This window comes from Arvicanthis niloticus, chromosome 6 (genome assembly GCF_011762505.2).
Source record: "Arvicanthis niloticus isolate mArvNil1 chromosome 6, mArvNil1.pat.X, whole genome shotgun sequence".
Classification (NCBI taxonomy): domain Eukaryota; kingdom Metazoa; phylum Chordata; class Mammalia; order Rodentia; family Muridae; genus Arvicanthis; species Arvicanthis niloticus.
Window position 1 is genome coordinate 68,998,797 of NC_047663.1, and position 24,737 is coordinate 69,023,533.

The following is a 24,737-nucleotide window of genomic DNA, read 5'->3' on the forward strand; positions in this document are numbered from 1 at the left end:
CCCTGGTTCCAGCCCTTCTCTACTCCCTGGTCCACCACTGTGGTGGTTAAATGAGAAATTTCCCCGTAGGCTACTGGATCTGATCACTCCATCTCCAGTTAGTGTCACTGAGGCAGGACAACCCAGCCTTAGGACCTCCTGTGATGTCAACCATGAAGCGTGGCCATGAAGCAGCAGGACTTGGCTCGGCTGCTCACTTTGGTCTTGCTTTACTGCAGCAGTGTGCTGAGTTCCTGTCCTGTCCTCCGGTGCTTGGAATGGCTCTCTGTGCCACCAAGTGTTGGAAACACATCACTTACTTTTGTATTCTACAAGGTCTCACAGGTGAGAGGCTGCCTTGAATCTAAGACGAAGAAACTTTGGATTTCTGAGTAGGACTGTTACACCATGTGGAATATCCAGGTTGAACCAAATGCACTTTGTATTAAGAGATGCCCATAACCCTTTGTAAGGCCAAGACAGAATATTATGATTTAAGTCTGAGATGTGCCCAGGGACTCTTGAGATTTTTATTGTTGTTATTTCCCAAAGTACTGGAATTACAGGCACATACTATTAAGTCCAGCTAATCTTAGCTCTTAGTGCTATTCTGGAAGACTTTAGGACCCTTAACAGGTGAGCCGGGCTAACATAGCTCATAAGGGCAGGCCTTGGACAGTAACAGCCCAGGCCTGGTGTCAGCTACTCCTGCTGTGCCACACGCCTTCCCTACAATGAGAGATGGACTCCATGAGCCCAAATAAGTATTTTCTCCCTTGGATTGTTTCTATCAGGTATTTTATCACAGTGGTAAGACATGTGACATCCACACAGTCCGTTGAACTTAGGTCCCAGCACGGAGGCAGACTGTACATCAGGTAAAACAAATAATTTATTAATCATGCTCTCAAGAGTGAGGTTGTTGCTTGGTGATATTTGGAAAGTCTTTCTGTCGAAGCTGATGCCTGAGCTCCATGTTGAAGGATAACCCGGACTTCTTTAGCTGAGAAGAGAAAAACTGTTAAAAATGCATTCTCTCTTAAATCATACCTAGTCTGTTCTCAGTGCTTGGAGAGAAGACAGGAAACATTTCTACATTTGTCTACATTTGTTTACAATGTTAAGGTGTCAAATTTTTCAACCCTTGTGCGCAAGTACTAAAGCCAAGATATTCCCACCCCACCCCCATCCCTGAGTCCATTTTCCACTGTCTTGTCCAAAGTGGACACCAGATCCTGCCTGCTTAGTTTGAGAAAGGCATTTTATCTCTGGTGCCTTGATCACATCAGAGCTTATATTTAAAGCATGAGAGATGAGAAGAGACTGCAGCTACGCCCTTGGCTCTGTCCCATGGCTGTACCATCCTCCTCCTCTCCTCTGAAGACTTTGGAAGCCAGTCCTTCAACAGTTGATGGGAGTGAGAGCTGGCCAAACTGTGAATAAAACATCTTGGCCCTCTAACCCTAATCCTTTCCCTCACTGGTTCATCAGAACCCCTCCAGAGGCATGGGTGCCCTGACCCCTCAAGTCTGTCCTTCCTATGTCTGCTGGTTAGCTGCCTTGTGTGTACTCTCAGACACTCCAGGGATTTCTGTGTGGGCTTCAGGTTTTCTGTAAGGCTGCTTAGCTCCCAGCTCTGTTCTCACAGAGACCACTGTCTCTGATGTAGCCATTTTTGGATCTGGGAGGCTGAATCCAAGCAGACCTATACTTCCAAAGCCCCTGGAAGCCATGTTCGAGGCACTTCTTAGAAATGGTCTCTGTGTTCTGAAGGTTATTTAATTCATAAATTTCAGCATTGCCTCTGTAGCACCATCTCACAGAGTTAGTTTACTATTTATTTATTTATTTATTTATTTTGGTTTTTCAAGACAGGGTTTCTCTGTGTAGCCCTGGCTGTCCTGGAACTCACTCTATAGACCAGGCTGGCCTTGAACTCAGATCTGCCTGCCTCTGCCTCCCAACTGCTGGGATTAAAGGCATGAGCCACCACTGCCCAGCTAAAGATTTATTTATTTTATGTATATGAATACACAGTAGCTGTCTTCAGATACACCAGAAGAGGGTGTCAGATCCTATTATAGATGGTTGTGAGCCACCATGTGGTTGCTGGGAATTGAACTCAGGACCTCTGGGAGAGCAGTCAGTGCTCTTAACCACTGAGCCATCTCTCCAGCCCTAGTTTATTTTTTAAATAAATGGCCTGGCTGGGTATAGTGGTGAACTCTTCAATCCCAGCACTTGGGAGGCAGAGGAAGGTAAGATCTCTGTGATTTTGAGGACAGCCTGCATATATTGTGAGTCCCAGGTCAGCCAAAGTTACATAGTGAGTCCTTGTCCCAAATGAACAAACAAATTAATAAATAAACAAATGGCCTAGGCTAGAGAGATGGCTCAGTGGTTAAAAGCATACACTACTCTTCCCAGCACCTGTATCTGACAGCACACAATTGACTGTAATTCCAGCTCCCGGAGATTTGGACTCTGAGGGCATCTGGTGCACGTGTGCATACACACACATACACACACACATGGCCACAGACACATGGAAACACATATATGCATTAAAAACAGCTCCATGTGAAGCTCTTAGCATGTAGCTGGTACTCCATCTATATAAGCTGTTATTAACATTATTTTCAGACAAAGTCTCAAAAAACCCACACACATACACCAAACACATTGCATATGAACACACACACACAGACACACACACAGAATTGTGTCTTTCTTTTTCTAGTTTTTATTTATTTGTCTATTTGTTTTTTTTCTTTGTTTTAAGGTGGGGTTTCTCTATATAGATCAGGCTTACCCCAAACTTGTAATGGTCCCTGTCAGCCTCTCAATGCTGGAATGACAGGTATGTGCCCCTGAGCCTACCTTCCCAGCATGTATGTGTGTGGGCATACACGTTTGTCTACAGGTATGAGAAACTGAAAGTTGAGTTCATATTGAATAACTTGCTTTATTAATGGATCATTTATTCATTTCATGGACCATGAACTTCCTCATATATTTAGTTACAATGTGACAATCATACTTTCAGCTACTACCTGCTTTTCTAACATGTTGATATTTATATAATTCATAATGCATTACATTGGCCCTTAAATTGTTTCCTATTTTCATTTCGGTACACAGTGGCAAATGTCCTTGCTCATAAGTTTGTGTCTCTGGCACTGTCTCTTCAAGACAGATACTTGGGAGTGGAACAGCTCTACCCTGCTGTTGCTTTGCTAATCTTAGTTATGCAGAATTGCACCACAATCCCTGGCTCATGACACATTCTCCTGGCTGGCAAGTGAATGGTCCAGATCTTGTTCACTTAGATAATACATTTATTAATTTAATAATGTAATCAGTAACCAATCTCTAACCATAGCCTGTCATCTCCCTCTCCTACTGACCTTAGAGTTTCATTTCCTTGCTTCTATTTTTATGTGGTTTCATTGTTTCCATATTCTTTTTACTTTTTTATTTATTTATCTTTATTTTACGCACATTAGTGTTTTGCTTGCATGTATGTCTATGTGAGAGTGTCATATCTTGGAGTACAGACAGTTGTGAGCTGCCATGTGGGTGCTGGGATTTGAACCCGGGACGACCTCTGGAAGAGCAGTCAGTGCCCTTAACTACTGAGCTCTCTCTCCAGCCCCTATAAATATTCTTAAAGCTTGATTTTTTAATCATTTAAGAATCTTTCTGAGGGGTTGGGGATTTAGCTCAGTGGTAGAGCGCTTGCCTAGCAAGCGCAAGGCCCTGGGTTCGATCCTCAGCTCTAAAAAAAAAAAAAAAAAAGAATCTTTCTGTATTTATGATTAACTGACTAAAGTCCATCCATACCACTGCACATTGCTCCAGGTTACTCATGCTGATGGACCCAAAGTCACCCAAAACAGAACTGAACCATGGATCATCCTCCTCTCATGCTCCCATGAACGAACTAACACAATAGCCACGGTTTTGCTCTTCCACAAAGCACATCTGTGATGTCACCAACATCTCCTGCTCTTGCACTATCTATAGACTCAAGACCCTCTGGATACTCTCCCCTGGTGTTCATGTTTCTGTTGCCTGACAGTCATGTTGTCAGGCCACTCTCCAGACAGAGAGAGCAGTTTGCTCCTCCTCCAGGAAGAGAATATACACCTTCTCACTCTTCCTAATGAAAGAATCATGGAAGCCATTTTGACCATCTCACAGACAAAAGGTAACCCTCTCCTGGCTCTGTGGCCAGGTACTGATTCCTCTCAAAGCTGAGAACAGGTTATTGGTTCTGAGAATTGTTCCCAGTCTGATAATGTCAGTGATTTCTGGAACCCCTTTCCCAATGGCTCAACTGCTTTCCCTTGTCCTGAAAGAAGTGCTGCTGACAGGAGGAGGCTTCGAGGGGAACAGGGTGGGAACCGTGCCCAGCTTACCACAGTGGAAGATTGTCCCCTGGTCCCAGCCCCTGCCAGTGTCAGATCACGCCTAATAAAACAGGCATTCTCTCTCTCTTTTCACTCTCCTAGAAAAGCCAGCATAATGCTACCCTTTGTTCTTGAATTGACAAATTTAAACCTCCTGCTTTGCTCTGCAGTAAAAGAACTTTCTATTTTGGGATCAGTGACATAGCCAAAACCAAGCAAGAGCAGCCGGCTGCAGCATGAGTTAATAGCTTTCTTTAGGGGAGAAAGGATCCACATGCAAAAGGAGAATCTTCCAAAACGTGTCTTCTGCATAGCAACACGCAGCCCATTTGTCTATCTTTCTGCTGACAGATGTATTTCAAGACGGAAAACTAAACACTATTTAACATTCAAAGCAAACTAGGGGATTAACCCATAACTGACAGCTAGCCACACCCACTTCCCTGACCCTCCTGCCTCTACCACCCCAGTCCTAGGATTTACAGGCAAGAGCCACCTTGCTCAGTTTAGATTTCTTAATCAAACACAAACATTTGCTGATGGCCCCTGAGTTCCTAGCACTCAATAGGCGCTGCCAAGGAAGACATTCCTGTCCTAGAGGATTTCTAGCCACCAAAATTATGCTAATTTGAAGAGTATCTTGAGTACTAGCCAAGAATATGTTTTCCTCTAGTCTGCTAGTCTGCTAGTCTGCTTCTGTATGAGAAAGCCTCCATACTAGAGTAGGGGGTCTCAAGAAGCCTCAGGCTTGCAGAAAGGGCATGTTCAGATCTATGTAAGTAGGCACCAGTTAGTACAAACCCAGGTCTGGAAGAGATGGGCAGCAAAGAGTGAGTCCTCCCATTTCTCTTATGGAAGTTCCAAGTGCACAGAGTACAGATGATAATGAGAGCTATGCTATTAGCCACTGTCTGGTTTCAGCAATTATCGACATGTCTGTCTCATTCCATTCATACGCAACCCTCCCACATCTCTATCTTAAAACAAATTAGAGTCCGTTTATCTTTGTATACTTTATATATACATATAGGAAATACAGATTTCAACAATTACTGCATTGAGGCTGAAAAAAACACAATAATGTCATCTAGGGTTAGAGGTCAAACTGATCTGGTGTTCCTTGTACTTCACTGACTTCTTGCAATAGCTTGGTCTGACTTGGAGCAAAACAATGGTATCTGAGTAGGTATAGTGGTATAGGCCTGTAATTGCAGCACCTTGGAGGTAGAGGAAAGAGGATTAGGGGTTCAAGGTCATCCTCTGCTATATGCAACAAGTTCCAGACCAGTTTGTCTCAAACAAATAAATATAAAACAAAACAAAAACAAAAAAAACAGGCCTATAGGAAGGCATATAGGAAGGCATGTGGACACTTGCTGCCAAGAAGAGGAACTCAGGATGGAAGAAGAAACCTCTGACCTCCACACCCCAATACTAACTAACTAACTAACTAACTAACCATATAAATGTAGAAACATAATAATGCCGCTTTCTTTCACTAATGTATCGCATTGCCAAAGCCAAGCAATGAGCAGGAGGTTGCATGAGTTTCTGGGTTTTGTTCATAGTTTTAGTAACTTTCAGTTTATATTTTTTAAATCTTTATTTTGTAACAGTACCTGCTTCCCTTGCCTTTATTCCTGTGTATTTCATTTGTTGTTGTTGTTGTTATTTTCCCTTTTTGTGACTGTCTTACTCTGTGGCCCAAGGTGGCCTCAAACTCATGAATAAACTTCTTGCCTCAGCCTGAGTACTGGGATCAGTGACATGAGGCACCATGCTTGGCTAGTTTCTCATCCTTATTGTGCACTTTCTGGTAGTATTGAAGACAATAGGTCTTTTACTTTGATGGCTATGTAACAGACACTGTGGGGATGGCTTCTCCTTGCTCCATGTTTATTTGGGGCCTCCTTGGGAAGAGTCAAGTCTGCAGTGATGTCACATCTGAGATCTATCAGAACTTGAGGCTTGATGACCCCCAAACAAGGGCTGCAGCAGTGTCCTGATGTGGCCACTCTCTATGACTTAGTTTTCTAAAGCTGGGTGGTTTGGAAAGAGTTTGTTTTTGTTTTATTTAGTGTGCTCTGAGATCAAAGGTTTCCAGCTAACAAGCTGTTCTTTCTGACCAAATCTCAGAGCTCCCAGTGTCAATCTCCCTGTCTTCTAGTGGGTGACATTCATGAGCCCTCTCAAGTGGGATGGGTCCGACTCTACCTTTAGAGAAGCAAGATCTCTGTAGAGTGTGGAGGTTGGCCCAGTGGGAGGTCAGGATGGCCAGTTGAGGCTGCCTCTCTTGCACCAACCTGGAACAATGTTGCAAGCAGTGGGAACCTGCTGGAGGAGAGTACAGAGAGTTAGGGACATCTCCCAGCTGTGCACGTTGTACCCTGGACAACTGAAGAGCTGACTGAGCTACATCTTGGTATGGACTGTGCCCACATCTCCAGAAGGAACAAGGGCTGTGGTGGTTTGAATAGGAACGGCTCCCATAGATTCGTGTTTGAATGGTTGGCCATAGAGGGTGGCGCGATTAGGAGGTGTGTTCTTCTTGGAGGAAGTATGTCACTGTGGAGGCGGGCTCTGAGGTCTTCTATGTGTGGCAAGTCTCTCCTTGTTGCCTGTAGATCAAGATGTAGAATTCTCGGTTCCTTCTCCAGCACCGTGTCTGCCTGTGTGCTGCCATGCTTCCTACCATGATGATAATGGACTGAACCTCTGAAACTTGAAACCAGTCCTAACTAGATGTTGTCATTTATAAGAGTTACCATGGTCAGGAGGTCTCTTCACAGCAATAAAACCCTAACTAAGACAAGGGCTTTCTCACTTCATGTCAGACCCCACAGAACAGCAGTTTCCTAATGGACTGCAGTCATTGGATGCAAACATCTTCCTGACACTGGGCAACTATTGAACACAAGCCATTTTGGAGCACATTAGGTCTTATGTACCTTGAGCTAGATCCACTAGTTAACCATAAAACTTGAAGTTGTATTACTGAAATACTGTTTTTTGTTTTTTGGGGTTTTTGTTTGTTTGTTTGTTTGTTTTTTGTTTTTTTCGAGACAGGGTTTCCCTGGGTAGTCCTGGCTGTCCTGGACTCACTCTGTAGACCAGGCTGGCCTCGAACTCAGAAATCCACCTGCCTCTGCCTCCCAAGTGCTGGGATTAAAGGCGTGCGCCACCACTGCCCAGCTGAAATACTGTTTTAAATGATATGTGTATGCTTGTGTATGTGTGCAGGTGGCTGAATACCAGAAGAGAGCATCACACCTGTGAGAACTAAAGTTACAGGAGGTTTTAAGACAATGGTTCTCAACTTTACAGTTCCTTGTGTTGTGCTGACGCCCAACCATAAAATTATTTTGTTACTACTTCATAACAATAATTTTATTACTGTTATGTTGTAATGTAAATATCTGATATGTAAAATATTTGATATATGACCCCCAAAGGGGTAATGACCCACAGGTTGAGAACCATTGTAAATATAAGCTATTCTATGTAGGTGCTGAGAACTGAATTCAGATCCTCTACAAAAGCAACAAGTACTTTCAGCCTCTGAGCCATCTCTTCAGCCCTCAAATACTGTTTTTAAATGGTATGCACTTTTAGCTTGTAGGTCTTGCCCTTGTATTGCTATATTGGTCTAGTCACTATCTCAGAGGCTGAGACACCAGGTCTTAACATCCAGGGACCCCAACCTGACCCATCTGCATTTAGGCTTAGCTTGACACAAAAAAAATGGACATAGAATTTCTAAAAAAACCAAGCCAAACAGAATTGAGGATTTCCTTTCCTTTATTAAAATTTTCTGTTTCTCATTTATTGTTAGTATAGCTTTTATATTTGGGATAAATATAAGAGCAAATACTTAATTCTACTTCTGAGTGTCATGAAACATAAAGTATTTTCCTGGGGTCTGAGAGATGGCTTATTGCTTAAGAGAACTAGCTGCTCTGCCATAGGACATGGGTCAGTACCCATATGACAGCTCACAACTGTCTGTAATTTCAGTTTCAGAGGGGATCCAATACCATCTTCTGGCCTTTGTATGTGGTGCACAAACATACATGCACACAAAATGCCTATACACATAACTTACTTAATTTAAAAATAAATACATTTCTGATCATTAAAAAACTTTATTTTGGGCTTTATAATGGCTCAGCGACTAAGACCACTGACTGCTCTACCAGAGGTCCTGAGTTCAATTCCCAGCAACCACATGGTGGCTCACAACCATCTGTAATGGGATCTGATGCCCTCTTCTGGTGTGTCTGAAGACAGCTACAGTATACTCACATACATAAAATAAATCTTTTTTTTTTTTTAATTAAAAAAAAAAAAGTTTTCTTTTTAATTACGTGACTATGGGAGGGGTGCCTGTGTGAATGCAGATCCCTCAGAGTCCAGAGGAAAGCAAGGTATCAGATCCTCTGAAGCTAGAGTTACAGGCTGTTGTGTACTGCCCAACATGGATGTTGGAAATCAAACTCAGAGTCTCTGTAAGAGCTATACATGCTCCTAACCTCAAAGCCATTGCTGCAGCCCAATTTCTAAGTATTTTACATAGCAGGATAGCCTCATACAACCCTGTACCTGACAAGGGCAGGCAAGTTCCAAAACACCCCACAGAGTCCATATTTAAATTCCTCTCAATGAGAATATCAAAACACCATGGTGACATTCGCTCAGATGCTGGTAATAACATCTGGGTGAGAAAAGCCTCAGATGGCATGATCTGAACACCCAATTTTTATTTTCTTTTACATTTCAATGTTTGTCTTACTTATTAAACCTCAGATAGAGAGCATTAATCACAGATTTTCAGTTCACAGCACATTATACTGTTAAATCAGTCCACCCAAGGTTCTTCTTTTGTTTTGTGTTTGTGTTAGTATATATGTATGCATGCATGTAGTAGTTGGTACATATGCATGCATTAGTATATGTATATAGTATTATGTGCATATGTACACATTTGTGTATGTATGCATGCATATGTTTACATATGTATGTAGTAGTACCTATGCATGCATCTATGCAAGCATGCATGCTCATGCATATATATGTAGTATGTGCATATGCATGTATCTGTGTATATATGTATGCACAGATGTATTTGCCCCATTCCTTTCTCCATTCTTCTCTTATAAGCAATCATTCCAATATAGTTGCTGCTCCCAGTTTATGTGTGTTCATATCGGGTATGTTCGCATGTATTTCCATTTATATGAACAATACCGTGTTACATATCTCATTCTGTCTTTCTGTTTTTCACCCCTCAATATAATTTCCAGGCCTCTCCACATTGCTACCCGCACATTTCATATATCAGCTCAACTGCTGAACAGCATACTATAGTATGTACTCATGACAAATTGTCATCTCTGTCTCCCTAGTCACGGGCACTCTTATACAACCTCCAACTTTTCTTCCCAAACCAGGAGGAGCCAGCTGAGTAACCCATATCAGACTCATGTGGAAATCTCTCTCTTTTTTAATTAATTTTTTAAAACTTATCCTCATTACCCTGTGTATGTGTATGTCAGTGTGCATGCATGTAGATCTGCATGTGTGTGCATGTGCATGGGGGCAGGCATGCCAATAGTGTGTGTGTATGGGGGTCATTGTTTTCAGTTCACTCTCTCCTTCTACTTGGTTGAGGCAGGTGAGGCTACAGGTGAAGGCTTCTCCTTAATAGACCCCTTTGCTCTAGATCCTCTGGCCTGAGGCAAGGGGCTTAGGTACAGCAACACCTCATATTGTCTTGAAGACAGTGGAGAAATATGCTCCCCCATACCACTGCTGCACAGGCAATGTGGGGATCATATCCTCTGAGCAGCATCTCCAAGTGGTTTTGCCAGAGTGTGGAGACCTGGCCCTGAGCCACCCCATGTATGTCCTTGGGTGAATGTTTTGTGACAGAAACAAATAAGGGTGGTTTCCACCCAAGGACACCAGAGGTTTAGCTACAGCCATCTCAGTGAGCTTTTAAAACTGGTGAGGATTGCAATCCAGCAAAAATTCTACTGACTGTACAGACACATTTAAGCCCTCTTAAAGTGAACGTTGTACGGAGGAGATGAAATACCTATGTATAAAGAAAGCTGACTTGTTTGGCTTTCCAAGACAGTTTCTCTATGTAATAACTCTGGCTTTCCTGCAACTAGCTCTGTAGGTCCAACTGCCTCTGTCTCCCAAGTGCTGGGATGAAAGGCATGTGCCACCACCGCCAGGCAAAAACTGCTATTAGGTATACCTTTGTTACTTTTCTTTTTAGCTTTTTGAGGTAAGAGTTTACTATGTAGCCTACGCTGGCCTGGAACTCAGGGTCCCCCTTCTCACCACATCCAGTGCTAGCATTACAAGTGTGGTTTAGCCTTCCTGTGGCTGCAGCACAGCTTTTGTCCCCTCCTTGCACGGACCCAAGTTTGGTTCCCAGCAGCCAGATTTGGGCAGAGAACAACAGCTTATGACTCCAGCTCCAGATCATGACCTCCTTCTGGATGACATGGGCACCTGCACTCACACTGACAAGTCCCATTTAGAGTCTCTCTAAAACCAACATGCTGGAGAGCTGAATAACACTAGTGAGAGCACCTGACCTCCCTGCAGTTCTATGAGCTCCTAAGCATGCACAGATGAGTGGCCAACCGGCACCAGCCGTTCCCCTCCCCTTGGGTCAAGCCCTTGGATAAGAAAGTTTTGTGCTGTTGCCTTGGCAACAGCCTGAGACTCCTAGCTCCACATACCAAGCTTCTGAAATCTTAATGAGTCAGCAGCTCTGCTTCCTCCTCTAGTTCCTAACCACAGGCATAGCTCAGTTTCAGCCATGAACCAGGAAGGGCCCACAGTATCACCCACTCCCCAGAGTGATTCATTTGGTTGTTTCAACAGCTTGCTTGAAACACAAGCAACCTCCCCAAACTATTTTTGAAGCCCACACCAGAGATCATAATTCTTAAGATGTGTCATTCTAGTGACCAATCGCTTGATTCCCACAGCCTCTGAGAAAGCCTCCAAGGCTGACTGGTGGTCCTGGGGTATACAGAAGGGCAGGCTGAGGAAGGCATAAAAAGCAAGTCAGTAAGCAGCTCTTCCATGGCCTCTGCAGTCAGTTCCTGGTTCTACATTTCTGCCTTCAGTCCCTGCCCTGACTTTCATGAATGATGGACTACAAGCTGTAAGATAAAATAAGCCCTTTCTTCCAATTTGCTTTTGGTTGTGGTGTTTATCATAGTGATAGAAACACTAATTAAGACACTGTCTTTAGATTATTTCTATTTTCTCAGGAAGAAAAAGCATGCTGTGATCTCCTAGTTTCAGTGCACTGTAAGTGTGTGAGTGAGCTCAGAGGGTTTGGACACTGATCCCAGCCCCAGGTAATCACCATTTTGAAAACATTAGCATCCACACTTTGATGTCTTATCTCCTCTTTAATATATCACTTTGTAATCCTTGAGACACCATACTATCCTGTGTCACAGGATGTTGGGCTGATTAGGTGGAGAGCCCTGCAAAGAATGAAAGAAGCCAGACGTGAAAGCTCTGAGGACACAGATAAAGACTGCAGAGAAATGCATACAGCCAGTCACTGCTCGATCGAGTTAGGTCAGCCCACACTTGACCGAGGCGGCTGCTGGGTGAAGAGAATGCCACTCGGGAAGATGAGGACGCACTGAGCAAACGAGTCTTTGGAAAAACCACCAGTTCTCCTTTATCTCACAGCACTCCTGTGAGATCCAAGTACGTCTAACCCTGCCCTCTGCCTAAAGAGTCATCATTGAAAACTTATGTCTGTTTTCAAACATGTATAATATATATGCATATAATTAAGCAAGTGTAACATGTATAATTTCAAACATCTATAAAGGTCATAATTACTCACAAATTTATGCAATGTAGTAAACAGTATAATGGCCCCACTTCCCCAGGCAAGGTAAGGCTCCATTATCTGTTTCCACAATCATCAACTCAAAGCTATTACTACTTTTAGGCATCCTCATGACACTTCCTTGTGCCATTCTGAGGTAAATTCCATGCATTAAATATCATTAGTAAATATTTAATATCTGTCCCTAAAAGATAAAGTTCCAATTCAATCACTTCTGTAGTTAAAATTAACAGCTCATAATATCCAGGTGATTTTAGGCAGCAAATAAAATCCTGGCAAAAGGAGAGCTATAAAATGTGGGTCACACAGCCCTTATCCCATATGGATGAAACCTGAAGTGACAGAACTACCTCAGATTTCAGAATTTGAATTTTTCAATTTGAGAAATCTATAAACACTTTTCAGGCCTATCATCCCCAATCTAAAAATGAGAAATGCCCCAATTTTGCACTTTTGGGTGAGGGATGTCCAACTGTGCCACAGTCCCCATAGGCATTTATTTAAATGAAGGGTATGTCAAATTTGTTGCTAAGACCCCAGGGTGGCATGTCAGGTTTCAGGAAATGTAATGTGTGTCACAATCTACACTTGGTGTGGGAAACCATGGGGACATGCTCACCATGAAAATATTAGAGTGTGTCTCTTCATGAGCAATCCCCTTTGTGACATCATGCCATGTTGAGACACATTACCTCAGAGTGACACACACAGCTCAGGAATGTGAGCTGGCACAAAGGGCAAGGGAGTCACATGTGCATCCCGAACACAGGCCAGAAGCAGCGGTCTGTGAGAGCTTCCCGGAGTCTAATCTTCTTATCTCTTTCTCCTTGCCACTAGGAACACACACTCATTTATCACACAATAACAGAGCCATTCATGAGGATTACAAGAAAGACAGTCACACACATCAACAGTTTTAGTTACAAGTGACACATGCATGCACATTTGCCATATTCCTTGCAAGGATTGGTGAGTGGGACTTAAAAAACTTCACGTAAACACAGGTCTGTTCATGGAGCTCCTGAAGATCCAGATACAAACATTCCCCTAGAAAACACTGTTTGAGACAGGGTCTCACTGTGATCCAGGCCCCTCTGGAACTCATTATGTAACTCGGGCTGGCCTTGAACTCATGGCAATCTTTCTGTCTCAGCCTTCTGAGTGCTGGGATTACAGGTAGGAGCCACAACCGCAGCCCAGATTCTCAATGTAAGGCTGTGGCGTAGAGCAGCTAAATGCTTCTCACACTTCCCAGTCCCAGCCTTCACGCCATAGCTGTCTTCCTGGACATACCTGCTTCTGTCACTTCATTAATAGGTATCTAATGAGTCCATTGCCTTCTGAGACTATCTCACTTCCTTAGCACGGCACCCAGTTCTCTGTGATCCACTCCTGACTTACAGAAGAGCCTGCTGCTCCCTGCCCACTGCATACTCTAGCCTCCTGACGAGCAATGCTTTCACAACAGAGCCTGTTCTCCCAATGAGGTGAACCATGGATTTCATTCCTAGAACAAAGAACAGGATAGCCCAGTATTTAAAAGTTACCCTTCATGTTAGACTGGATTGAATTCTGCCTACGTCATTCACCAACTGCTTGTCTCTGCGAAAATCAATCTGACACAAGCTGTTCCAGCTCTAACCTGAAGACTAAGAGAGCACCCATCTCCTTGAGTTGCCAGGAGAGTGTATGCTTAGTCCAATATCCCCACAATCCCCACACATAAACATCCAACATACAACTTTATTTCAGTTTGTCAAGTCCACCTGCTGGTCAAGCCCTAGGTCAGCTGCTCTGCCATGGAGCCTTTCCAGCACCTCAGACTCTCACGGCCCCTCCATACCTCTTTCTCAGCCCACTTCCTGCCTCAAGCTATAATTCTTTAAAGACACAACTTTCCTGAATTCCTGCCCTTTGTTACATGCTATGAGAATAAAAGTTGAGGAAACTTTGGTCCTTAACTAAGGAGATCTAATTAGCAACCAGACACTAGCAACCAGGACATGATTCACCACCGGTTTGCTGAATGAGGCAATGCTCACTGTCTCTCTGTGAAGAGTGTTTAGTTGTCCTGAGATTTTCTCTATGACACAGTTTCATTCTGAGCTAGAGTCAAAAGGGGACCATCTCCTTCTGTTAGGCAGAGGTTATCCCCCACGAGCAACAACAGTGAGCTATAGTTGACTGCAGAAAGGCTGCATGGGCTGTCAAGGGAAAAGCAACATCAGTGACGTCAGGTTCAAAGGAGGCCATCGACTATGACTTCCTCATTCCAGAAGCTTCACTAGAATAAATGCACAAAGTGTTGGGCTTCCAACCCGACAGGCCAAGGGCTAAAACTACTTACAGCCTCTCTCGCCTGCTGATATGGCTGTGATATGTGTGGTGTACACATGACATTGAGAGCAGGTAGTGTGGTCTACATGCCGTGCTGTACCTCACATCCCAATATCCTGTCTGTAGACAAAGTCATGAGGTAAAGGGCTGCCTTGGGCTTCAGCTACAGCACACCAGTATTCCTACCTGCTACAGGAGTCATGTACCTTGTGTTAGATGATCTCCTGTCACTGCCCGCTGCTCAGTGTCATCAAGACTGCAAGTTCCTGCCTCACCCAAATACCAGATGATGATGCCCACAGCACCTCCACAAGAGGAGACGATGCATCTGGGCAGCATATTTTGACCATGTGAACTGGGTCCATGTCATTAAAGTGACTTCTCATAAAGTGACGGCCCAGGGCTGGCAGTAAAGTGGCTTGTCTGCTGGGCACTGTGGCCTGGTGGGAGGGTTGCCTCACTCCTCCAGATCTATAGCTTTGCCAGGAACCATGGGGGGAGAGGGAGCTTTAGCTGATTATGGCCAGTTCTGTTTCCGAACATAGTGCGCTTCTAAAACATAAAGGTCAAACAATAAACTCTTCTCAGGACAGGCCACATTCTAACCACAGTGACAAGTAGTGGCTTACCTTCCCTCCAGCCTTCCTTTTCTCTCTCCCTCCCTCCCCTCTCTTTCCCCTCCTTCCCCACCTCTATCCCTCTGTCCTTTCTTTTCCTCTGCTCCTCCTCCCTTCTCCCCCTCTGCTCCTGTAGTCTAGTTTGGCCTAGAACTAAGGAGCAAAGGATGACCTTGATTCTCCTGCCAGAGCTAGGATTACAGGTGACTGACTGACACCAGGCCTGACCTATGGGCACTGAGAGTCAAACCCAGGGCAACCTGCATGCTAGTCAAGCACTCTGCAAACTGAGCCACCTGCAGACTCAAACATGTACTTTCCATGCTTTTAGACTGCTTTCATTTTTTCACACTTAGCGGCAATGGAATACCTAAGGACTAGAGTTCTGCCACTACTCCAGGTGCCTCCAAGGCTCTCAGGGCTTCCGAGCAGTGGGTCTCTGAACACCGCACCATTTCTGTAGTTGCTGTACCTGTACTGGCCTTGCCACCATCTCCTCCCCTTCTATTTGTTTCTGTTTTTATCAAACAAGAGGGAACAAACCAAACTGTCACAAAACATCACAGTGCTTACAGTAGGATCAAATTAGCAGGTTTGATCATGGGCCTGCAGAGAAGGCCAGATGGTAGGTGAGAGACAGCCTGAGAGAAGAGAGCTGGGGAAGGCTCCCTGCAGGTAGGATCAACTGTCATGGGTGAGGGATGAAGCTGCTGGTTAGAAACACCCCTGCAAAGCGCTCATGGGCTGCAACTCACTTTCAGGATGTTATCTCGTTTGATCAGGGCATCAGTCTTGTACCTCACCTCACACTGTTTCTAGTTTCATGGAAGAAGAGGGTGGTAAGTCTGTGCAAATCAGTATTTGCTTACCATGAATTAGCAGTAAACAAGTACATTTGTCTTATTTGATACAGTAAATAAGGAGAAGCTGCAAAGATATTTAATGAGATGGGAACAAGAAAGATATTAAAGGGCCAGGCGGTGGTGCCGCATGCCTTTAATCCCAGCACTTGGGAGGCAGAGGCAGGCGGATTTCTGAGTTCGAGGCCAGCCTGGTCTACCGAGTGAGTGCCAGGACAGCCAGGGCTACACAGAGAAACCCTGTCTCAAAAAACCAATAAATAAATAAACAAACAAACAAATAAATAAATAAATAAATAAAAGAAAGATATTAAAGGAGCATGTGTACAATGGCTAAAGAAGGAAAAACCAAACCACAATATCTGATATGTTTTATGTCAGGGATATAGACACCAGGTATCTGTGGGAACAGCTGTTGGCTTTCATAAGCCTTGTGAAGTCTAGAATCACAACCTACCCCCGCCGGGTGAACAAGCTATACTGTTGTCTACTGTACTGTGCTCCTGCTGACATCTTCAGCCCCAGGTGCACTCAACAGAATTTCATTCAGTGCCTTAACAGGAGAGCCCATTACCAATTTAAGACTAAAAGACACTAGATTCAAACAGAATGTTAAACATAACACACGAGAAACTTAGAAACCTTAATGTTGACTAGAGTTTCGAAGTTTTAAACAATTTGTATCTGTGATAAGCAATTACATATTTTTAAAAGATGCACTTAACTTTTGGAGATAGATTCTTGAAATATTTAGGGAAGAATTATATGATACCAGGATGTGCCTCAAAAATAATACAAGAAAGAAAGAAATGCCTGGGAGACTAGAGGGGACAAAAATTGACCATGTGTTAAAAACTGTTAAAGCTACATGGTGCCTCCCTATGAATTATCAATCAGGAGAGCCTCTTAGAGTCCCTAAAACAATACAGAAATTTGCTACAGCTGTTGACTGATCACCAGAACTAGAGGTAAGAGTCTACTGATGAAGACACCACATGCTTTGGTCACAGAACTTAAAATAAATCAAATTGAAATGGGATGGGAGCTTCCTCCTCGCTGGCTCACAGTACCAGAGCGCTATACGCACTGCTGGGGAGAACTGCCTTCAGTGTTGCCTTCAGTGGTCTTACTACGCTATAGACCCTGAGTGTAAAGTTACCAGGCAGCCAGGCAAGGGGAGTTCACTGGTGCAGTAGTGGCCTGTCTGTTATGGGGCAACCAAGTGCTTTCTGATCGGACTTGAGGCCCACAAGGAGGGACCTCATACTGAATGTTGTGAATCTAGTCAAACACTTGTAGCTGGGGAGGTCTCAGGCCCTACTGGAGAAGTCACTGTAGTTGTTTTTTCTAGGTGGACATGATGTGCCTGTTAATTGCCTTCTAAATAACTATGCTTAGGCCCACAGAATAATGCTCCTACTAACTTTGGTCAGCAAAAAAATATTTTTTTTGTAGTAGTCAGCAGAGGCTCATAACTGGTCAAAAGCACTGAGAATAAGTAAATATTGGGTGGTCAGTCATCAGTGGGGCATCTATATGACCCATGCCTAGGCTAAGGCAACATTGTGGAAGGAAGGGTTAAAAAGAACGTAAGAAACAAGGGAGCCTGGTGGTGGTGAAGCACACCTTTAATCCTAGTACTCAGGAGGCAGAGGCAGGAGGATCTCTGTGAGTTCACGGCCAGCCAACCTGATCTACAAAGCGAGTTCCAGGATGGCCAGCACTACACAGAGAAACCATGTCTCAAAACCAGAGCAACAGAAACAACCTTTATTGAATTTTATTATGTGTGCATGCACACTTGAATGTACCACAGTACACATGTGGCGCTCTGAGGGCAATTGAGAGTCAGTTCTCTCCTCCCATACAGGCCCCGGGGATTGAACTAAGGTTGTCAGGGTTGGTGGTAAACACTGTGTTGCTGCCAGGGCGGTTTTAAAAAAATTTATATATATGAGTGCTTTGCTTGTGTGTATGTCTGTGCAACATGTATGTATCTAGTGCCCTTAGAGGTCAGAAGGGGATGTTGTATCCCCTGGAGCTTTCTTTCTTTTTAAAATAAAATAAATGTGTGTGTGTGTGTGTGTGTGCACACATGAATTGAACCTGGTCCTCTGAAAGACTGTTATCTGTTGAGCCATCTCTTCAACTCCCTAGATTCAACTCCCAACACACACACACACACACACACACACACACACACACACACTCACAGGGTTTCTCTCTGTAGACCTGGCTAGTCTTGAACTCAGAGATCCATCCGTCTCTGCCTTCCAAGAGCTAGGATTAAAGACCACCACCACCCAGTCCTAGATTGTTCTTACTATATTACACTGATTTGATTTATACAAGTCCATTTCTTTGCAAGTGTAAGACATTTTTGATGAGATTCTATGCTACCCTCAACTTTCATAGCTTCCCCTTCTCATAACTACATTTTTTAAATGAAAAAAAAAAATGTGAGCTCTATCCATGTGAATGGCCATAAGTGCAGGTCATTTTCACTGTGTAGAAATAACCATTCATTAATCCGGTTATTGAGAAACTGTTGCAACACTTACAGGTGTGGCTGTAACAAACACTGATGGGAACTAGTCTCATCCGAAGCCCATGTGCAAGGCTTCCTTTAACATAGATGCCAGGCTTTAGCACACAGGCCAGTTTGTTTATAGAGAGGGTGTAATTCCCAGAATTCCAAATGTCACACAATCGCAGAAGCTAACTGCAGCTGGCAAAATCATGCTCCGTCAGAACACAGGCAAATCACAGTCAGCTGCCGTGGGTAGTCTGAAGCGGCCGCATATCCCACACCTGGGATTAAAATAGTCTTCGCTGTGTTTTTAAAAGAAAACAAAATCCTCACCACAGAGGTGGGCCTCTACTCCACTCCCACAAGCACTCACTGGTTCCAGTTCCCTGTGTCCCCCTCACCAACAGTGTGTGCCAATGATCAGTCCTTGCCAAGTGGGTAAGGATGAAAAGTGGGGGCTGCTCTTCTCATTTCTACGTCTCTGCTTTCCAATGGTCTTCTCTTGTTATTGATCATCTATTCATTTTCTTTCTCTTATTTCCTGTGGTTTTTGTTTGTTTTTAAAGAAAAGGTCTTCTACATAGCCCTTAACTGAACTTGCTATGTAGACCAGGCTGGCCTGGAACTTGGAGAGCTGCTGCCTATGCCACCGAGCACTGAGGCCACCACACCCAGCTATCTTTTTTCCTATTTTGTTAAAGAGATTTTAGTACTCTAAAGATAAATGTGTTAACTCTAAGTTTAATGTAGCAACTCCCCCATTCTTTATGTTGGTTTTGGAGGTTTTTTTTTTTTTTTGTTTTTTTCTGTATAAGGATGTTTTGTCTCCATTGTCTGGATGTGCACTATTTTCCTGCAGTGCTGCAGAAGCTGGTAATGGACATCAGATCCTCTGACGGGAGTTAACAGACGGTTGTAGCTACCGTGCTGTTGCTGGGTATAGAACCCCAGTCCTCTGCAAGTGCAGCCAGTGCTCTTAACAGCTGGGCCCATGGAGAACCGTAAGTTTGTGTGCTTAATTAATTAATTAATTTTATTTATATGAGTACACTGTAGCTGTCTTCAGACACACCAGAAGAGGGCATCAGGTCCCATTACAGATGGTTGTGAGTCACCATGTGGTTGCTGGGAATTGAACTCCGGACCTCTGCAAGAGCAGTCAGTGCTTTTAATCGCTGAGCCATGTCTCCAGTCTGAAAACCATAAGTTTTAATACAGTTCAATTTGTCTATTACTTTCCCTTCTCTTTAAAGAAGTATCTACCCTAGAGTTTTAAATGTATTTTAAGACCAGTGAATGACTTGGCAGGAACAGCAATCACTTCCTAAGCAAACCTGACTAAGTCTGACCTGGAACCTAGGCAGGAGTGAAGTCTTTCTCGTTGACCTACACACACACTACATTCACACACAATTTCATACACTTACATACTCACACTCTCTTCTCTCTCTTACATTCTTTCTCACATAACACACTCTCTCTCCCTCTCTCTCCCACACACATTCTTTTCTCTCTCACATACACACACTCACACACTCTCCTCCCTTTCTCAGACACACACACACACACACACACACACACACAATGTTCTGATTTTCATTGTAAAGTTTTTGAGTTTCTCCATTCACAGTTCTTTTTGTTTTGGTTTTGGTTTTTCGAGACAGGGTTTCTCTGTATAGCCTTGTCTGTCCTGAAACTCACTTGGTAGACCAGGCTGGCCTCGAACTCTGAAATTCGCCTGCCTCTGCCTCCCAAGTGCTGGGATTAAAGGCGTGCGCCACCACCGCCCGGCCACAGTTCTTCTAAAACATATATTTTAAATTTTATTTATAGAGCATATTGTAGCTGTCTCTAGACACACCAGAAGAGGGCATCAGATCCCATTACAGATGGTTATGAGCCCACTATGTGGTCATTGGAAATTGAACTCGGGACCTCTGCAAGAGCAGTCAGTGCTTTTAACCGCTGAGCCATCTCTCCAGCGACACTCTCAATTCGTGATACATACTTAGTATTTCTAATGTGGAGAGAGCCCAGTTACTCTATCCTTTACCACACTCCAGTCCCACTTTTAAGGGTGTGGAGCCTCCTCAGCAATTGGGATTATCCGTGGCTAAGTTTCTGAGCACACATGGGCCTGTTTTCAGGTTCCTCACCAGTTACACGGGCTTGTTTTCCACCCTTTTATCAGTTCAGCAATGTCTTAATTACAACTTTAAAACCGCCTGTGGTAGAGTTAAACAAGTTCTTCTGCTCTGGTTTTTATGAGGTGCTGGCAGCTCCCAGTCTTTGGTTGTCCTGTCTAAATTGTACAATTATAGCAGAACCCATACAAACTGTCAGGGTTTATTGACATGCCCTGTAAGACGCCGACACCTTTCTGACAGTGAGCTCCTATTGAGGAGAGGAAGGAAGACAATGAGGGAGTCCCCTTCTTCTTGCTGGTCCCTTGCTATAGGAATGGTGTCTCAGTGGATTTTAGCATAGGTTCCTTCTTCAGACGGTTGTTTCCTTCCATTTCTATTAAAAGTGCCCCCTCCATTTAATCAGGAATAGATTTTGAACTAAAGCTGTCTTCTGCAGTGACTAATGTAAATGTGCCCTAAAGCCTCTTTCTCTCCCTCCGTTTCTTCCTCTCTTGGGATAGGGTCTTTGTAGCCCAGGCTGGCCTGGTAGTGGCCAAGGATGACTTTGAACGCCTAATTCTTCTACCTTCAATTACTGATTGTTTGGAATGATGGTATATACCCCAGTGTTGAGCATCCAAACCGCCAAGGCCTCATGTGTGCCAGGCAAGCACTCGCTGAGTTCCAGCCCTGTTCCTGCACTGTCTACCCTTCAGTCTTTCCTCAGTATTCATGACCTTGATCCTCAGAGTGTTACAGCCACTATCATTACAGCCTTCACCTGATAACTTTCTCACCTTTAGAATCAAGACACTTATTTTGGGGCAGGAACACCAGGAAAATAACCATACAAGGCTGTTCTTGCTGCACCTTGCCCAATGTTGTATAATTTATATATAGTGTTATATAATATAAACATATTATTTTTTATTTATGTGCATGTTTGTTGTGCTCACAGGTATGATGGCACCCTTAGAGGCCATAAGAGAGGGTGATGGGTACATCCAGGTCTTCTGCAAGAGCAGGGAGCATTCTTAACCATCGAGCATCTTTCTAGCCCTTAGTTTACCCTATTCTAAGCATGCTTATTTTGATAAAGTTACAGAGGGCTTCTAATATTCTCTTTGCACAAATCACTCTTTTTTTCTGTTTGTAACTCATAAGTCTCTTAGGAGGAGACAGTCAAAAACTAAGAAAGCACACGATCTTGCTCTACTGTCATTAATGATCCTTTTAGTGATGGGGTCAGGAGTAGGCAAGAGGGTCTTGGTATGTTCAGGATGGCAAAAGGCCTGCTTTGTAGGCAAGGATGAACTTGAACTACTGACCTTCCTGCCTCTGCCTCCCAACCGCTGAGATTATAGACACCCACTGCCAAATCTGCCAGACATTTTTATGATTATACTTATTGATTTAGTTATGCCCATGGCATATGTGAAGGTCAGAGGACAACATTCAGAAGTCAGTTCTCTTTCTACCATGTGGTTTGCAGGGCTCAAACTCAGGTTGGCAGGTTTTGTGGGACAGGTGCCTTAAAGGCGCTGACTCATCTTAGTGTGTCATTTGGTGATGCCAGCTTCCCTTCTTGTCATTCCTTCTACATTAACTAGAATCATTCTATAAGCAGAGCTGCGCATTCCTCTTTGTTTACTACTTTCAGAATTTTTTAAAGATTTATTTATTTTATTATATGAGTACACTGTCGCTGTCATCAGACACACCAGAAGAGGACATCAGATCCCATTACAGACAGTTGTGAGCCACCATGTGGTTGCTGGGAATTGAACTTGGGACCTCTGGAAGAGCAGTCGGTGCTCTTAACTGCTAAGCCATCTCTCCAGCCCTACTTTTCAGTTTTATACAAGCAAACTATCATAAAATATATGAAATATGTATTGTTTTTACATGTGTCTAGGGACTGAATGTTAATCCTCATGTGTGCATGGATTCATAGATACCCATTATCACTGTGTGCATGCATGTGTGTGCATGTGTGCGCGTGTGTGTATGCATGTGTGTGTGCATGTGTGTGCACGTGTGTGTGAGTGTGTGTATTCATAGGCACTGTTATGCAGGATCCAGTCTACTCCACTCTTGTAATTGTAATTGCTTTAGTGCCCACATTTGGCTACTAGAAGCTTCTTCCAGTTGGCTTCTGTGTCCTTTTTATATGCCTGTATAATTTAGTTATTCATGCTTTCTGGCACAAAACATTTCTATATCTAATAAAAATATGACTTAATTCCACGTGTATATTTGCCCAACCCGTTCCTAGAATATACATGCAACTTCAGAATTATTAACACATGCTGATGTGGAACAAATATACAAACTAGCATGCAATAATGGCACACTACTCTTTTTGTTTTTAGCCTCATAGTAGTACATAGGCAAAATTCCCTTTTCCAAACTCAGATTAGTCTCTTTTGGGCCAGCTGAATAGCTCAGTGAGAAAAGGCACTGCTAAGCCTGATGACCTGAGTTCAATCCCCAGGACCCAAATACGGTGGAAGGAAAAATGACTGCCTCAAGTGGTCCTCTGCACAAATGTATGTTGTGACATAGACATGCCCACAACACATACTCACGTGCACACACAAAATAAAATGTTGTCCTCTGGGTTTAATTTCCACCACCCACATGCAGCTCACAACTGTCTGTAACTTCAGTTCCAGGGGATCTGACATTCTCTCTCTCTCTCTCTCTCTCTCTCTCTCTCTCTCTCTCTTTTTGTTTGTTTGTTTGTTTGTTTGTTTGGTTTTTTTGTTTTGTTTTGGTTTTGGTTTTTTGGTTTTTTGGGTTTGTTTTGTTTTGTTTTGTTTTGTTTTGTTTTTTGGACACAGGTTTTCTCTGTGTAGCCCTGGCTGTCCTGGAACTCACTCTGTAGACCAGGCTGGCCTCGAACTCAGAAATCCACCTGCCTCTGCCTCCAAAGTGCTGAGATTAAAGGCTTGCTCCACCACTGCCCGGTAGGATCTGACATTCTCACACAAAGAGATACATACATTCAGGCAAGACACCAATTCACAGAGAAAAAGAATAAAACCATTTTAAAAGGGGTGGGGAGCTGGAGAGATGGCTCAGAGGTTTAGAGCACTGACTGCTCTTCCAGAGGTCCTGAGTTCAATTCCCAGCAACCACATAGTGGCTCACAACCATCTGTAATGGGATCTGATGTCCTTTTCTGGTGTGTCTGGAGACAGCAACGGTGTACTCATATACAATTGGTCTTTTTCTTCTCAGCATGACTATTTTAGTCAACAACTTGGTTAATTTGTTAGTATTCTGCATAGAGTTTATTCCTGCCACACCAATACACATGCCTGGTACAAAGTGGTTCAGCAGGATAACAGACTTTGTGTGTTGTGTGTATGCTGTCCCTGCGTGTGTGCATGCACACATACAGATCCAGAGGGGCATGGCTATGTATCGTCTTCTTATCATTTTCCACCCTATTATCTGAAATATTATCTCCCTAGGTCCCAGAGCTACACTTTTTTTAAAATGACAGTTCAGCTCTGTAAGTGGCCATGGAGGGTGTAACGCCTGTGCGCCACCCCAGCTGTTAGGAAGATGAAGACATTTCAAACCCCGGTGAAACCAGTGAGACCCTCCCCTACTCCTAACAGCCATCGTCACAAGAGCAAGCAATAGCAAGTGCTGCTGAGGAAGCAGGGACACCAAGAAAGGCTTTTCAGAAAAACATAACTTGGATTTGTCGTCAGAATCGCAGTAAGGGAAATGTTAATTCAAAGAGCCAAATGATTCCATACATGAGCCTGAAGGTGCAGGGAATACATTAAAAAAGAATAGGAAACTGTCAACCATGTAAGACACCAGTAATGTAGGGTTGACACACACTGATATAAGGAAGACGCATGGCTCCGTCAGCACCAGCGTGTGGAGAGCACTCTGAGCTGTTTCACTGAACCTCAAGAATAAAATGCAAACTTGATTAGGCCCTGGTAAATTAAACACA

At 43.6% G+C, this 24,737-nt stretch overlaps 1 protein-coding gene across 7 annotated transcripts in view; it reads right to left on the reverse strand.

Moving 5' to 3' along the window:
• Positions 1-853: 853 nt before the first annotated feature.
• Cdkl3 (cyclin dependent kinase like 3) overlaps positions 854-24,737 on the reverse strand; it is an 84,955-nt gene continuing 61,071 nt past the window's right edge. For 6 of the 7 annotated variants that reach the window (XM_076936874.1, XM_076936875.1, XM_076936873.1 and 3 more), the window contains one exon: positions 854-982. In XM_076936874.1, coding sequence (XP_076792989.1) covers positions 887-982 — 96 coding nt within the window. In that variant the 3' untranslated portion in view covers positions 854-886. Of the gene's footprint in view, positions 983-6,605; positions 6,726-24,737 lie in introns of all 7 variants that reach the window. The other variant, XR_013111303.1, reaches the window with a different exon arrangement.